The following is a 15,575-nucleotide window of genomic DNA, read 5'->3' as shown; positions in this document are numbered from 1 at the left end:
CTTTATTAAGGTAAATAGAGTTTGAATCAAAACCAATGATTATTGTTGTTAAGTATGGTTTGGTAAACATGTTATTATTTTTTTATTCAATCCATAGATTATTAAAAAGACAAAAACATTTATATATAATGGTGAGTGGTCTCAGTATGCTAAAGCCACTGCTGTATCATTTCTCACAGCTTTAGATTCCTTAAAAGTAAGTAACTATCCTCATTTTTAATCTTCCATCAGTAAATTTCCAGTTTTATTCCTGTAAATTTTAGTTGAGTATGTATGAATAAATTGCTTGGAACATATGGATTACTATACTTTCGGACCGCATAAAATTGATCGTAGGGATGTGTTCTACTCTACTGATCTTTTATACGCTTTCGTGAATCTACGTCCTGTTCTTCCTGGTAACTATGGCATATGAATATATGATCAACTTTATAATCTTCATAATTTCTTCAGCTTTCACTTATGCTAAGAAGGTTCATTGATTTTTTGCTATAAAAATGATTCTTGCTTATACGAGTCTGAATTATTCTTATTTTTTCCTTTTCAGGTCATATCCATCTACCATTGCACATTATTATTATGATAGATTTGTAGCTAATGCTAATAATATGATTTGAATTAGTGTTTGTATATCCAAACTACCTACATAACATTACAAGGTAATGCAAAGAACCTTAACTTAATTTGTAAATTGAATCCTAGCAAGCAAAATAACGCGGTAAAATTAACAAACGAACACATCTATATATACAAATAACATATCAAAGGCAACAAAATAAACTATAACAACTATACAAATCTCCCACCATCCTAAAGATTAATTGACTACATATCTGTTCCATATTTAGTCTCTTTTTCTTTTACCTCACGTTTTAAACACATCTATTCCCAAAAACTAGATTTTGGTCAACCACCAAAAACTAGTTTTATCCTGGATAAGTCAGAGATGTTAATGAACGTGCCTAAGGAGAAGTCGCGTTCATTAACATCTCCGACTTATCATGGATAAAAACTATTTCAGGTGCTTCTTAATCACAATTGTATGTCAGATGAAAAAAATGTGAATGTTTATTTTGGACTCTGTCTTCATGACTACAAGATGATCTAAACCAAAAATGCCCATAAGAGCATAAGGCGTCCAACCATGTCCCACCGTCGACTCCAACTGATTGGGGGGTACACCGCCCCGCCTCGGCTTCGCGACCACTGTCCCTTTCCCACCGTCCTGACCCAACGGTGGGTTTACGATTTTTTTTTTTCTTCCTTTTTTAATTATTCTATTTTCTTATTGGTCCACGTCATATTTTCTCTCGCCAAGACTTTGAACCAAATACCTCGAACGACACCTCACTTTAATCAATTTCAAGGTCCATTTTCGACCTTGAAATTGACACGGACACCTCGTGCTCTAAACGAGTTAACAGATAACATTTTTCCCTGTTTAGATAACATTTTTCTACACTGACGTATGCTACTTAACCGGATTATTGTTAGTGTATCTAAGATTGTTATTAGACATTTGTCTTTTGTTATGTAAACTTAATTACTAAGAAAACTTAACTATTAAGTTTTCTTAGCTATTAAGTATTCTTAGCCTTTAAGTATTCTTATCCATTAAGGATACTTAACCATTAAGTATTCTAGGATTCTTATCCATTAAGGATACTTAGCCATTAAGTATTCTTATCCATTAAGAATTCTTATCCATTAAGTATTCTTATCCATTAAGGATACATAGATATTTTAGTATCCTTAGTTGTTAAGTAATTATCGATATTCGTGATACTTACCTCTTAAGTTTTCTTAGAGGTTAAGAAAGTTAGTTTTTTTTAGCCTATAAATAGGAGTTGTAATCAAGAGTTGTATAAGATAACAAATCTTCAAATAATATAACCAACCTTCAAATTATTTCTATTCTACACTTTTATTATGTATTCTAATCTACTTAGCAACAAAGTCTTGCTATTTTAATCTTTAGCATCAAAGTCTTGCTAATTTAATCTTTAGCAACAAAGTCTTGCTACCTTAATCTTTCAGGTATAGATTTCTATTCTATTCTTGAACATTTACAGTGGTATCAGAGCTTTCTTCTTAAGGGGCTGTTTTATTCACGGTAAAAAAAATTTTAAACTAGACATGGCATCTAGTTCAACTGCTCCAGCAATTCCAACATTTAATGGGTTGCACTATCACATTTGGGCAGTAAAGATGAAGACATATTTGAAGTCTCAAGGTTTATGGAAGGTTGTAGAGACTAATGAAGATCCTCCAGCACTCAGAACAAACCCAACTGTTGCTCAACTAAGAAATTATGAAGAAGAGTTGCTGAAGAAAGATAAGGCACTTACCTGTTTACATTCAGGACTTGCTGATCAAATTTTCACCTCAATAATGGACTTGGACACACCAAAAGCTGTGTGGGATAAAATCCAAGATACCTATGAAGGTTCTGATAGAGTAAAAGCTGTCAGATTATTGACTCTCAGACGAGAGTTTGAATTGTTGAAAATGAACGATGATGAACTCGTGAAAGATTATTCATCCCGAATAATGGATGTTGTTAATCAAATTAGACTTCATGGTGACAAGATTTCAGACCAGAAAGTGGTGGAGAAGATAATGATAAGTGTCCCTCAAAAGTTTGAAGCCAAAATTTCCGCAATAGAAGAATCTTGTGATATTAGCATGCTTACGGTTTCTGAACTAACCAGTAAGCTTCAAGCACAAGAACAGAGGGTCTCTATGAGATCCGAAGAAAAGGTTGAAGGTGCTTTTCAAGCTTCTTTCAAAAATAACAAGGCTGGGAATTCAAGACAAAACACATATAAGAAAGGAAATTATAAAGGAAATAAAAGTTCAAACTCACGAAGCTCCTCTTCAACATCAAAGAAAGGTACTTTCCCTCCATGTAAAGTTTGTCAAAATACAAATCATCAAGAAGTTGATTGTTGGTTCAAAGATAAACCAAACTTTAAGTGCAATTTTTGCAAAAAGTTTGGACATATTGAAAGATATTGTAGAGCAAAGAAAAATCAAGGCCAAACAAAGGAATTTCAGTTGGCAAATTTCACTGAGGAAAATCAGGAGGAAAATTGAAATGTCCCGTTCTTATTGATTAAAAACGTTCCATATTAATTGATTTCGTTGCGAGATTTTGACCTCTATATGAGACGTTTTTCAAAGACTGCATTCATTTTAAAACAAACCATAACCTTTATTTCATCAATAAAGGTTTAAAAAGCTTTACGTAGATTATCAAATAATGATAATCTAAAATATCCTGTTTACACACGACCATTACATAATGGTTTACAATACAAATATGTTACAACAAAATAAGTTTCTTGAATGCAGTTTTTACACAATATCATACAAGCATGGACTCCAAATCTCGTCCTTATTTAAGTATGCGACAGCGGAAGCTCTTAATAATCACCTGAGAATAAACATTCTTAAAACGTCAACAAAAATGTTGGTGAGTTATAGGTTTAACCTATATATATCAAATCATAATAATAGACCACCAGATTTCATATTTCAATACACATCCCATACATAGAGATAAAAATCATTCATATGGTGAACACCTGGTAACCGACATTAACAAGATGCATATATATAAGAATATCCCCATCATTCCGGGACACCCTTCGGATATGATATAAATTTCGAAGTACTAAAGCATCCGGTACTTTGGATGGGGTTTGTTAGGCCCAATAGATCTATCTTTAGGATTCGCGTCAATTAGGGTGTCTGTTCCCTAATTCTTAGATTACCAGACTTAATAAAAAGGGGCATATTCGATTTCGATAATTCAACCATAGAATGTAGTTTCACGTACTTGTGTCTATTTCGTAAATCATTTATAAAACCTGCATGTATTCTCATCCCAAAAATATTAGATTTTAAAAGTGGGACTATAACTCACTTTTACAGATTTTTACTTCGTCGGGAAGTAAGACTTGGCCACTGGTTGATTCACGAATCTATAACAATATATACATATATATTAAAGTATGTTCAAAATATATTTACAACACTTTTAATATATTTTGATGTTTTAAGTTTATTAAGTCAGCTGTCCTCGTTAGTAACCTACAACTAGTTGTCCACAGTTAGATGTACAGAAATAAATCGATAAATATTATCTTGAATCAATCCACGACCCAGTGTATACGTATCTCAGTATTGATCACAACTCAAACTATATATATTTTGGAATCAACCTCAACCCTGTATAGCTAACTCCAACATTCACATATAGAGTGTCTATGGTTGTTCCGAAATACATATATAGATGTGTCGACATGATAGGTCGAAACATTGTATACGTGTCTATGGTATCTCAAGATTACATAATATACAATACAAGTTGATTAAAGTATGGTTGGAATAGATTTGTTACCAATTTTCACGTAGCAAAAATGAGAAAAATTATCCAATCTTGTTTTACCCATAACTTCTTCATTTTAAATCCGTTTTGAGTGAATCAAATTGCTATGGTTTCATATTGAGCTCTATTTTATGAATCTAAACAGAAAAAGTATAGGTTTATAGTCGGAAAAATAAGTTACAAGTCGTTTTTGTAAAGGTAGTCATTTCAGTCGAAAGAACGACGTCTAGATGACCATTTTAGAAAACATACTTCCACTTTGAGTTTAACCATAATTTTTTGATATAGTTTCATGTTCATAATAAAAATCATTTTCTCATAATAACAACTTTTAAATCAAAGTTTATCATAGTTTTTAATTAACTAACCCAAAACAGCCCGCGGTGTTACTACGACGGCGTAAATCCGATTTTACGGTGTTTTTCGTGTTTCCAGGTTTTAAATCATTAAGTTAGCATATCATATAGATATAGAACATGTGTGTAGTTAATTTTAAAAGTCAATTTAGAAGGATTAACTTTTGTTTGCGAACAAGTTTAGAATTAACTAAACTATGTTCTAGTGATTACGAGTTTAAACCTTCGAATAAGATAGTTTTATATATATGAATCGAATGATGTTAAGAACATCATTACTACCTCAAGTTTAGTAGGTAAACCTACTGGAAGTGACAAGAAATGATCTAGCTTCAAAGGATCTTGGATGGCTTGAAAGTTCTTGAAGTAGGATCATGACACAAAAACAAGTTCAAGTAAGATTTTTACTCGAATTAAGATAGTTTATAGTTATAGAAATTGAATCAAAGTTTGAATATGAATATTACCTTGAATAAGAAAGATAACCTACTGTATATAACAAAGGTTTCTTGATCTTAGATGATTACTTGGAATGGATTAGAAAGCTTGGAAGTAAATTAGTAAACTTGAAGGGATTTTTGAAGTGTTCTTGAAGTGTTCTTCCTATGATGATTATAGCTTAATTCTTGAAGTGATTTTTGATGAAGATGATGATTAACTACTGGAAAAATACGTTCATAATAGTGTGTGTGTGTTGAGAGAGAATTAGAAAGAGAATTGGAAGTGAAATGGAGTGAATGATGAGTGGTAATTGGTGAGTGGTGAGTGGGGTTAAAAGGAGTTCTAGTTAGTTGACTAGCTCATGGTAGAAGTTAAAATTGATTAGTCATACATGACATAATCAAGAGTAGAATCCCATGCTAGTTCCTATTGGTATGTACTCATAGTAAGTACGTTTTGAAGCTGTGTATAATACGGGTAAGAATACGACTAGAATTCTTGATGAAAGAAAAGAATGGAAAAGTAACTGTAACCATTTTCGTTAAGTATGAGTGTTTTGATATATGTCTTGAAGTCTTCCAAAAGTATTTTAATACATCTAAATACACTACATGTATATATATTTTAACTGAGTCGTTAAGTCATCGTTAGTCGTTACATGTAAGTGTTGTTTTGAAACCTTTAAGTTAACGATCTCAATTAATGTTGTTAACCTATTGTTTATTATATCTAATGAGATGTTAAATTATTATATTATCATGATATTATGATATATTAATATATCTTAATATGATATATATACATTTAAATGTCGTTACAACGATAATCGTTACATATATGTCTCGTTTCGAAATCCTTAAGTTAGTAGTCTTGTTTATATGTATATAACTCATTGTTAATATACTTATGGAGATACTTACTTATCATAATCTCATGTTAACCATATGTATATCCATATATATATATATATATATATATATATATATATATATATATATATATATATATATATATATCGTCATGTCGTTTTTACAAGTTTTAACGTTCGTGAATCGCCGGTCAACTTGGGTGGTCAATTGTCTATATGAAACATATTTCAATTAATCAAGTGTTAACAAGTTTGATTGCTTAACATGTTGGAAATATTTAATCATGTAAATATCAATCTCAATTAATATATATAAACTTGGAAAAGTTCGGGTCACTACAAAAATGAACACTTGTTCATGGTCTCACATGTCGATAAAAGTTTAAAAAGACTTACATGGCTTCTTGATAGTGGGTGCACTAGCCATATGACTCCAGAGCTGTCATACTTTTGTAATCTTGATACTAAAATCAATACTAAAGTGAAGCTCGGAAATGGAAGAATTGTTCAAGCTAAAGGGAGAGGCACCATTGCGTTTAAAACAAAGCAAGGTACCAAATATATTTCTGATGTCTTATATATTCCCGACCTTGATCAAAACTTGTTAAGTGTTACAAAAATGACCAAAAATGGCTACGGTGTGAATTTTAAGAATTCTCGTTGTTGCATCTCTGACACTACCGGTTCAATATTAGCAAATCTTGATATGGTAGATGATAGTTTCTACTTAAAGCTCGATTTTGTGGATGAAAGTGCTTATCATGTTGTGGAAGATAATAGTATGATATGGCATAAAAGATTCGGTCATTTCAATAACCGAACACTGAAGCACATGTATACCACCCAACTAGTCAAATATTTGCCTATAGTTACCGAAGTTGATCTTAAATGTGAAGGGTGTGAATTGGGAAAAAATCACAGGTTGCCTTTCTCAAAATCTGGTGTGACAAGAGCCACACACAAGTTAGAAATCATTCATTCTGATATTTGTGGTCCTATGTCTATACCATCCTGGAATGGCAACAAGTATTTTATACTTTTTATCGATGATTACACACGGATGTGTTGGGTCTATTTTCTCAACAATAAAGCTTCAGTTTTTTCTATCTTCAAGAATTTCAAGAAACTTGTTGAAGTGCAAAGTGGCAATACTTTGCGTATTTTGAGAACCGACAATGGTGGAGAGTATACTTCAAATGAATTTGAAGACTTCCTTCAACAACAAGGAGTAATTCATCAGGTCACGGTTCCATACTCGCCACAACAAAATGGAGTTTCTGAGAGAAAAAACAGAACTGTTATGGAGATGGCAAGATCGATGATTTTCGAAAAGAATCTAACCAAGACATTTTGGGCAGAAGCCGTTGCAACTTCTGTGTATTTGCTCAACCGATTAGCAACAAAAGCTGTGAGTAATAAGACTCCGGTTGAAGCTTGGTCAGGAATCAAACCTTCAGTCAAACATTTGAAGGTATTTGGTTCTATTTGTTACTATCATATTCCGGATGTCAAGAGGACAAAACTTGATGCTAAAGCTAGAAAAGGAATTTTTGTTGGCTATGCGACAGAGTCAAAGGGATATAGAATATACGATTTGACTGATTGTAAAATTGCAATTAGTAGAGATGTGAGTGTTGATGAAGGAGCCTACTGGGATTGGAATACGAAGGAAGTTAAAAGGCATGAAGCTTCTATTTCAAGTCCCCAAAATGAATCTCATTATGATGATCCAGAATTTGATGTCGAAGACACAACTGACACCGAAGTTATGAGAACCAAAAAAATTGCTGATGTATACGAGTCTTGTAATCATGTTGTTATGGAGCCCGAAAGCTATATTGAAGCTTCCAAACACGATGAATGGAATGAAGCCATGAAAGCAGAGCTTGAAATGATTAAGAAAAATGAAACATGGAAGCTTGTTGATTTGCCAAAGGGTAAGAATGCAATAGGTGTCAAATGGGTGTTTAGAACTAAGTTTCAACCTGATGGTTCAGTTCATAAACACAAAGCAAGGTTAGTAGCGAAAGGATATTCTCAAATTGCCGGTGTGGATTTTAGGGAGTCTTTCGCTCCAGTTGCTCGTCATGACGTGATCAAGTTATTGTTAGCTGTAGCTGCTCAACGCAATTTGAAAATTCATCATCTTGATGTGAAATCTGCATTTTTGAATGCTGAACTTGAGGAGGAGATTTATGTAAAGCAACCTCAAGGCTTTGAAGTAGCTGGCCAAGAAGATAAAGTATACAGACTATATAAGGCACTTTATGGTCTAAAGCAAGCACCAAGGGCTTGGTATTCTAAGATTGATGCTCATTTGATAAATCATAATTTCAAGAGGAGTCCAAATGAGTCAACTCTTTATGTGAAACAATTAAATTCTCAAGAGGTACTGATTATCTCTCTTTATGTTGATGATTTACTTGTGATCTGGAGCAACGATAATCTTGTTGAAGAGTTCAAGAAACAAATGAAATCTGAATTTGAAATGTCAGATTTGGGACTCATGCATTATTTTCTTGGCATGAAAATTAATCAACAAACTAGTGGTGTTTATATTTCTCAGAAAAAGTATGCAAGTGACATGCTCAAGAGATTCAACATGTTTTCATGCAAACCAGTCACATCACCACTTGTTTTAAATTGCAAGTTGTCTAAAGAAGATGGAGATAAGCTAGCTGATCCAACTCTATACAGAAGTATTATCGGGAGTCTATTATATTTGGCAATCTCAAGACCCGATTTAGCTTATGCAGCTAGTTTCTTATCAAGGTTTATGACTTCACCAACTAGTTCTCACTTGGGAGCTGCCAGGAGAGTCTTAAGATACTTAAAAGGTTCTCTCGATCTGGGGATTATGTTCGAGAGAAACAAAGATGTGAAACTTGAAGGATATTCTGATAGTGATTGGGCTGGAAGTGTTGATGATATGAAGAGTACTTCTGGTTATGTTTTCAATCTTGGTTCAGCTGCATTTTGCTGGAACTCAAAAAAGCAAAGTGTTGTTGCACAATCTACTGCAGAAGCGGAATATATTGCAATCGCGGCTGCTGTGAATCATGTTGTTTGGATAAGAAAGCTGTTGTCCGACTTGGATCTTACACAAGACAGTCCAACAGTCATCTATTGTGATAACAAATCTGCTATTGCTATAGCAGAGAATCCGGTGCAACACGGAAGAACAAAACACATCAATGTCAAATATCATGTTATTCGAGAAGCCGAGAAGAATAGAGAAGTCAAGCTGAAATACTGCACCTCCGATGATCAATTGGCAGATATGCTTACAAAGTCTCTCACGGGAATGAAGCTAGATCAATTGAAGACTCGACTTATGATGTCCAACAACAATCTTAAGGAGGAGTGTTAGTGTATCTAAGATTGTTATTAGACATTTGTCTTTTGTTATGTAAACTTAATTACTAATAAAACTTAACTATTAAGTTTTCTTAGCTATTAAGTATTCTTAGCCTTTAAGTATTCTTATCCATTAAGGATACTTAACCATTAAGTATTCTAGGATTCTTATCCATTAAGGATACTTAGCCATTAAGTATTCTTATCCATTAAGAATTCTTATCCATTAAGTATTCTTATCCATTAAGAATACATAGATATTTTAGTATCCTTAGTTGTTAAGTAATTATCGATATTCGTGATACTTACCTCTTAAGTTTTCTTAGAGGTTAAGAAAGTTAGTTTTTTGTAGCCTATAAATAGGAGTTGTAATCAAGAGTTGTATAAGATAACAAATCTTCAAATAATATAACCAACATTCAAATTATTTCTATTCTACACTTTTATTATGTATTCTAATCTACTTAGCAACAAAGTCTTGCTATTTTAATCTTTAGCATCAAAGTCTTGCTAATTTAATCTTTAGCAACAAAGTCTTGCTACCTTAATCTTTCAAGTATAGATTTCTATTCTATTCTTGAACATTTACAATTATCTCGTGACCATTTCCGACCCTTTTCCCAGGGCACTCTAATATATGTTGCTAGTGAAGTTTGAACGACCTTGGATATCGGGACTCCAACCACTAGGCTATCTTGTAATGGTTTGAACCGGAACAATATAATTTTTGGGTAATTTGATTAGTTACTATTATCATTGTTTTGGTAGTCTTGGAAGTACTCATTCACATGATTTATACTTTATGTTCGAAAACTTGTCTGGTTTGACTTAACAATAAGCACATGTACTAGTGTGCCCAAAGCGTGAAGTAAAGCGATTTGCTGACCTCACTACAAAAGAGACTAGCGAGATGTGGGTTACCGCTAAAAGGATTGGTAATCTGCTTGAGACCTACCACAAAGCATCTTCACTCACGTTTACGATCCAAGTAAGCTACCAACATTATTCATTACAGAATCCTGGTACCTGTTGTCCTGCTGTTACTGTTGTGGTCTTTTTTTTGGCAAATTTTTCAAGACCACTAATTATGTTTACAAAATAATAAAATATAATTCTCTTAATACATCCCAATTTATGAGGTTGTATGAGTTATAATACACTTCATGCGACTTTCAACCAGTTTGGTCCATTCCAATTTTAGCTATGTACATATTTATTCAACCCGTTTGGAACTTACATGATCCAAATTGACCCATTTGGTGGATTTTTCACCTCCCTAAGGATATTCATAAAATTTTTCCCACTTTAGGATGGCCCACAAGCAGGACAGTCAGTGGCACATGTTCACATCCACATTATACCCGGGAAAGCAGGAGACTTTGAGGAGAACGACGAGATCTACGATGCTGTAAGTGTGAAAACCTTTGTTAACTGTCATGGTTCATTAAACGGCTGACCTCTTTATTCAAATGCAATCAATAAGATCATAGTAGAATTTTTAGATGCTGTTAATTTGATCATGTAGATTAATGAGTCAGACAAGGAGTTAAATAAGAGACTAGACTTGGACAAGGTGCGAAAGGATAGAAGCTCAGAAGAGAGGATTCGAGAAGCAGAGGAATACAGAAAACTTATCTCTTAGTTGATGTTACAATGATCGGACGATTTATATCAAACTTCAATCATGTGTTAAAAGTTGCAAGTTATCGTTCCAATCCTTGACAATAAATCGAGTTGTTAATTTGAACTTTTAACAGTATCCGGGTCTATGTTTTGATGTTTTGGATCATATTAGGTGAAAACATGCGTGATAAATACGGAATAATCATGTATTGTCATATGTAAGCAGTTGTTAGAGAAAATAAACATGGATTAATATTATATAGCAAAATAATTTTTGTTTCAAAGATTAAAATTAGACAAAAGAGCTGTGTTAAAAATATCAAATATTTGTCATCCACAAATCTTCTCAGAACCCAAACATGGGTCAAAAACTTAATTATTTTTCAACAAATCAAGTCATTAAATTGCAAGACTGCAACACAAACATTCAATGACCCAGCAATTTTGACCATGCTATACACAACTTTAAAAAGTTAAACGCAAAACAGACAACTTTAGAAAGCGAGAGCCCAAGACCACCCCAGAGGATGCATCAGACCTGCTTGTGGGCGAATATAAAGTGCATAGATTAACCAATGCTATAGCATTATTCAAGTGTTACAATGAAAGAGTGAAACTCAAACAAACATAAACTAAACGATCACGATTAATACCAATCGAAATAATCTCATTGGTATTTATAATGCATCCTACATCATATATTAAGAATTAAATCAAATTATAATCACAAGAATGATGCTCTAAAAGTGTCAAAAGAGTTGCAAGTTCCTTTTAGAATGTAGAAAAATCATTCTCTGATCTTTGTTCACAGAAAAGAGAAGTATATTAACTCAGTATGACAAGCTGAGTCTGTCAAAACAAGAAACTGAAGACTGGTTCCTTGAGCATCAAAGCTTGTACCTTTATCTATTCTCCAATCGTTAGCCCAAACCCAAACCTGTAGTCTTTCTTCTTATGATCAATCTACAATAAAAATAGCAAAGTCCATGGTCATTTTAGCCACAACATATTTTTTTTTTTTTTTTCAAAACTATAGACTACTTTTAACTTTTTATCAAAAAGAACAGTTTGTTTTTAAAGTTCATTTTGTATTCACACAAACACAAAAACATTTTTTTACGGACTCCTATAAGAGAGTTCTTAATTAATATATTAAGATACCAAATGAAAATATACGCACCTCAGCAGAAAGAATAAACCTCAGACCCAGGCTTAAACTTTCTTCAAGAAAAGCAGATGTACAGCCATTTGAATCGATCTTTCCTCTTAGACGACACTGCCGTTATGCAACTAACTAATTAGATAAAATCAAAAGACGCGTAAAATTTGCAAAGACGCAGAAAAGTGAACAAATAATATTTGTCTTTAATATAAATCATCTACAACTCATTAAAGTCATGAAATGTTTAATGGGTGCATATCATTCCATGTAAGCTACTGAATGAAAATGGAATGTAGACTAGAAAATTTCCCTTTACCAACATCAATATAATCAATAATCTGTAACAAGGCTAACAGAAAATATGATTTTTAGCTTCGAATTTCAGAGGACATTTTAGAATAAAATGTCTTTTACCAGTAGGGAATTATAATGTATTGGCATATGCAATTTTTCCATCCAATCGTTGAGTTAGACTCAATATTATGGTTTATACGAGTATACGGTGTCTCAAATATTTTTATTTATCCTATCCGTGATTATAAGGTATAAATGGAAGTTTTAATGTTTCTCCTCAGGGTTACTCTTGTTACTTATCCTATGGTTCATACAAGTAGATGGCGTCTCAAATATTTTTGCTCATTGTCAGGATTTTAAGGTTATTCTTGAAAATTTTACAGACACAATAAAATAGAAAAACGAAGCTGATTAAACTTATATGGACAGCATATACAAGTACAATTAATTAAGCTTCTTTAAGGTATAGTTTGCTTTTCTTTCTGCATATCTTATTATGTCTTATGTCTGCGGGCACGCAGACGTTTTTACTGCATATTGTTTGTCTTTTTGAATATATAAGATAAAATAATGTCTTATTTTGTTTAAAACCTCGCAGACTTAGAAATATGTTTCTAAGTGCTACAGACAGGATTAAGTTATTTTGAAGACATAAAAACAAAAAGTCTTCACTATTCAGCCAGCATACAGACCTTTAGACCAAATATTCTTTACAGACATGGTCCGCAGATCTTCAGACAAAAACATCTTAAAATACAAACAACACCTAAAATTACCTGACGAAGAATATAATCATAACCAAAACTAGCAGTGACATCTCTTGACATGTAATTGTACATGAAATCTGATGCCAAAGAAACCTACATAGAAAACGTTACCAAAGTAATAAGGTGTCTGAAAACAAAAACTAAAAGTTAACCAGGGAAAAATATATCGCATGAGCTTCTTACCTTTTCCGACACTTTCTGCACATAACCGAGAGCCACCATTCCAGTGCTAGCTACTTGTCCGGTAGCAACCTGAAAGAAAGCAAATGATTTAAATAAGTTTTTCATAAACGAAACAAAATTTCTACAAATATAATAACAAGAAAAAGTACCATTTTATCTGTCGCGTATCGGCAAGCATAACCAAGACCAGATTTCCGATGCTGACCAGCCCAGAATACCTCCCCACCCAACGCGAGGTTAAGTGTCACACTCTGAAGGCATAATGTTTACATTTTAAAAAGTTAGTACAAAATCACTAGCTAAAATAGAGAAAGACAGAAACTAATGCACTAACAATAATATATGAATCGAATAAGTAACTACCAGATTAGCTATCAATGAAGCTAAAGCAATAATCATGATGGCAAACAATAAAACATGAATGCATACAGAACAATCAACAGCGATTCAAAATATCAGTATCGTACAATGAAATAAAATCACAATTACATGTCTGCGTTATTTGTAAGAAGTGACATATACAATTTACCTGTATATAATTAGCTGCAAGCAAACCTCCATTCCCTACTTGAAACTGTGCTCTATAGTCAGTACCCTGCATCGACAAAAAATAATTACCATAAACTGCACGATATCCGAAAGCCACAAACGTTATAAATACGAACAAATTACCTTATAGTCAAAGTTAGCCATTCCATGGGACATATGTGGCTCACTTGTAAGCTAAAACGAAAATAAATTGTCGTTACCGAAACGTAACACACGCATAAGTCACAACCAAATACAAATTCCAACCAATTTACCTGAGCATTAGCTTTCATACTAAGATTTTCAGACAACTCACACCTTACATTCGCATGAACCCGGCCATCAGTCAACACCCTTCCGATAAGCATCAACTTTAAAATCCATTACAAAAACAAACGTTATCAAATTTAGTATATCAATAACAATAATCAAAGTGTTAGTTGATAAGTAATAAAATTAGTATATCAATAACAATAATCAAGTGTTAGTTGATAAGTAATAAGAGTATATACCTTTGGATCAATAAAATTAGCACCAAACTCATAATTTGAAGTAGGAACTTTAATTGTTTCAGCTGATTGAGAAGGAACTTCTGTAGGTCCCATCGTCATACTACATATTTATATCAAATAAATACTCATTCGTATATAAATTTAATATATTTATACATAAAACACAATTACAATATAAGAAAGTGTGTGTTTATTTGTTACCTGTGACTAAGTGAAAACTTTTGGTTGATCCCTTTAGTAAAATCAACACGCATTCCCTCAAAATATTGAGGTTTTAACGCCACTGAAAATAAATAAATAAATAGTTATAAAATCAAATCAAATAGATGTAAATGCAAAAGTAACATACATCGAATAATAATGACTGTAAATAGAAGGATAGATAGTAACTTAGGCCTTCGCGTTGAATTTCTTCATAAGGAATAGGGCACGGAAGATTCATGTAATCGATTTTTTCTACCGGTGATGATGATTTTGGCGGAGGAACGACGGTCTCCATTGATTCAATCGGAATCGAGATCGGGAGATGAAGATGAATCGATGTAATGATTTGTAGGTGCGGCTATGTATTGAGAGAACAAAACCCTTGTCCCCCTTTTCTTTTACCTTAAACCCTTAAAGCTCAAATCCGTATTGACTACAGTATTTGTCGCAACTTTCATTCATTTAATACTCCGTAATTTAATAATTATATAATTAATTTTAATAATTAAATTAATATTAATTATTTAATAAAATAAATAAAATATAAAATAAATGTATAAAATTAAACAGTAAATATGGTTTACTTATATAGAAATTTTAAATTAATAAATATTTTATTTACATATTTATATAAAGTGTTGGTATAAGAAAACATGTAATAATAGTATTTTGGCCGAGCTAATTTGAATTACTCTCAATGATAAACCATCTCAATGATAAACCAAGGTGAATTCATCAGAGTTATAAGTGATATGTATATGTATGATTGAGCAAATACTTTTGTCCGAACACACGTGAGATTTGTTGGAAGTATTAAATATTTAACGGTTGATATTTACATATATAATGTTCAACACTTAAGATATACCTTTTTACCCTTACTATGG

At 32.6% G+C, this 15,575-nt stretch overlaps 2 protein-coding genes across 2 annotated transcripts; one reads left to right on the top strand and one right to left on the bottom strand.

The window, feature by feature from the left end:
• Nucleotides 1–295: 295 nt before the first annotated feature.
• LOC139855756 (bifunctional bis(5'-adenosyl)-triphosphatase/adenylylsulfatase FHIT-like) lies at nt 296–11,216 on the top strand. The gene is made up of 4 exons (XM_071845006.1): nt 296–398; nt 10,255–10,403; nt 10,725–10,823; nt 10,941–11,216. The coding sequence occupies exons 1-4, from the start codon at nt 296–298 to the stop codon at nt 11,055–11,057; spliced, it is 468 nt and encodes a 155-aa protein (XP_071701107.1). The 3' UTR covers nt 11,058–11,216.
• A 420-nt stretch (nt 11,217–11,636) lies between these two features.
• LOC139853040 (mitochondrial import receptor subunit TOM40-1-like) lies at nt 11,637–15,100 on the bottom strand. The gene is made up of 11 exons (XM_071842407.1): nt 14,875–15,100; nt 14,686–14,767; nt 14,485–14,584; nt 14,248–14,343; nt 14,117–14,167; nt 13,974–14,039; nt 13,594–13,695; nt 13,445–13,513; nt 13,271–13,354; nt 12,219–12,314; nt 11,637–12,001 (listed from the first exon to the last, which is right to left on the bottom strand). The coding sequence occupies exons 1-11, from the start codon at nt 14,981–14,983 to the stop codon at nt 11,945–11,947; spliced, it is 912 nt and encodes a 303-aa protein (XP_071698508.1). The 5' UTR covers nt 14,984–15,100; the 3' UTR covers nt 11,637–11,944.
• Between the last annotated feature and the right edge of the window lie 475 nt (nt 15,101–15,575).

This window comes from Rutidosis leptorrhynchoides, chromosome 6 (assembly GCF_046630445.1).
Source record: "Rutidosis leptorrhynchoides isolate AG116_Rl617_1_P2 chromosome 6, CSIRO_AGI_Rlap_v1, whole genome shotgun sequence".
NCBI classification, from domain to species: Eukaryota; Viridiplantae; Streptophyta; class Magnoliopsida; order Asterales; family Asteraceae; genus Rutidosis; species Rutidosis leptorrhynchoides.
Note: the sequence above shows the minus strand (reverse complement) of the source record. Positions and strands in the feature narration are given on the sequence as shown.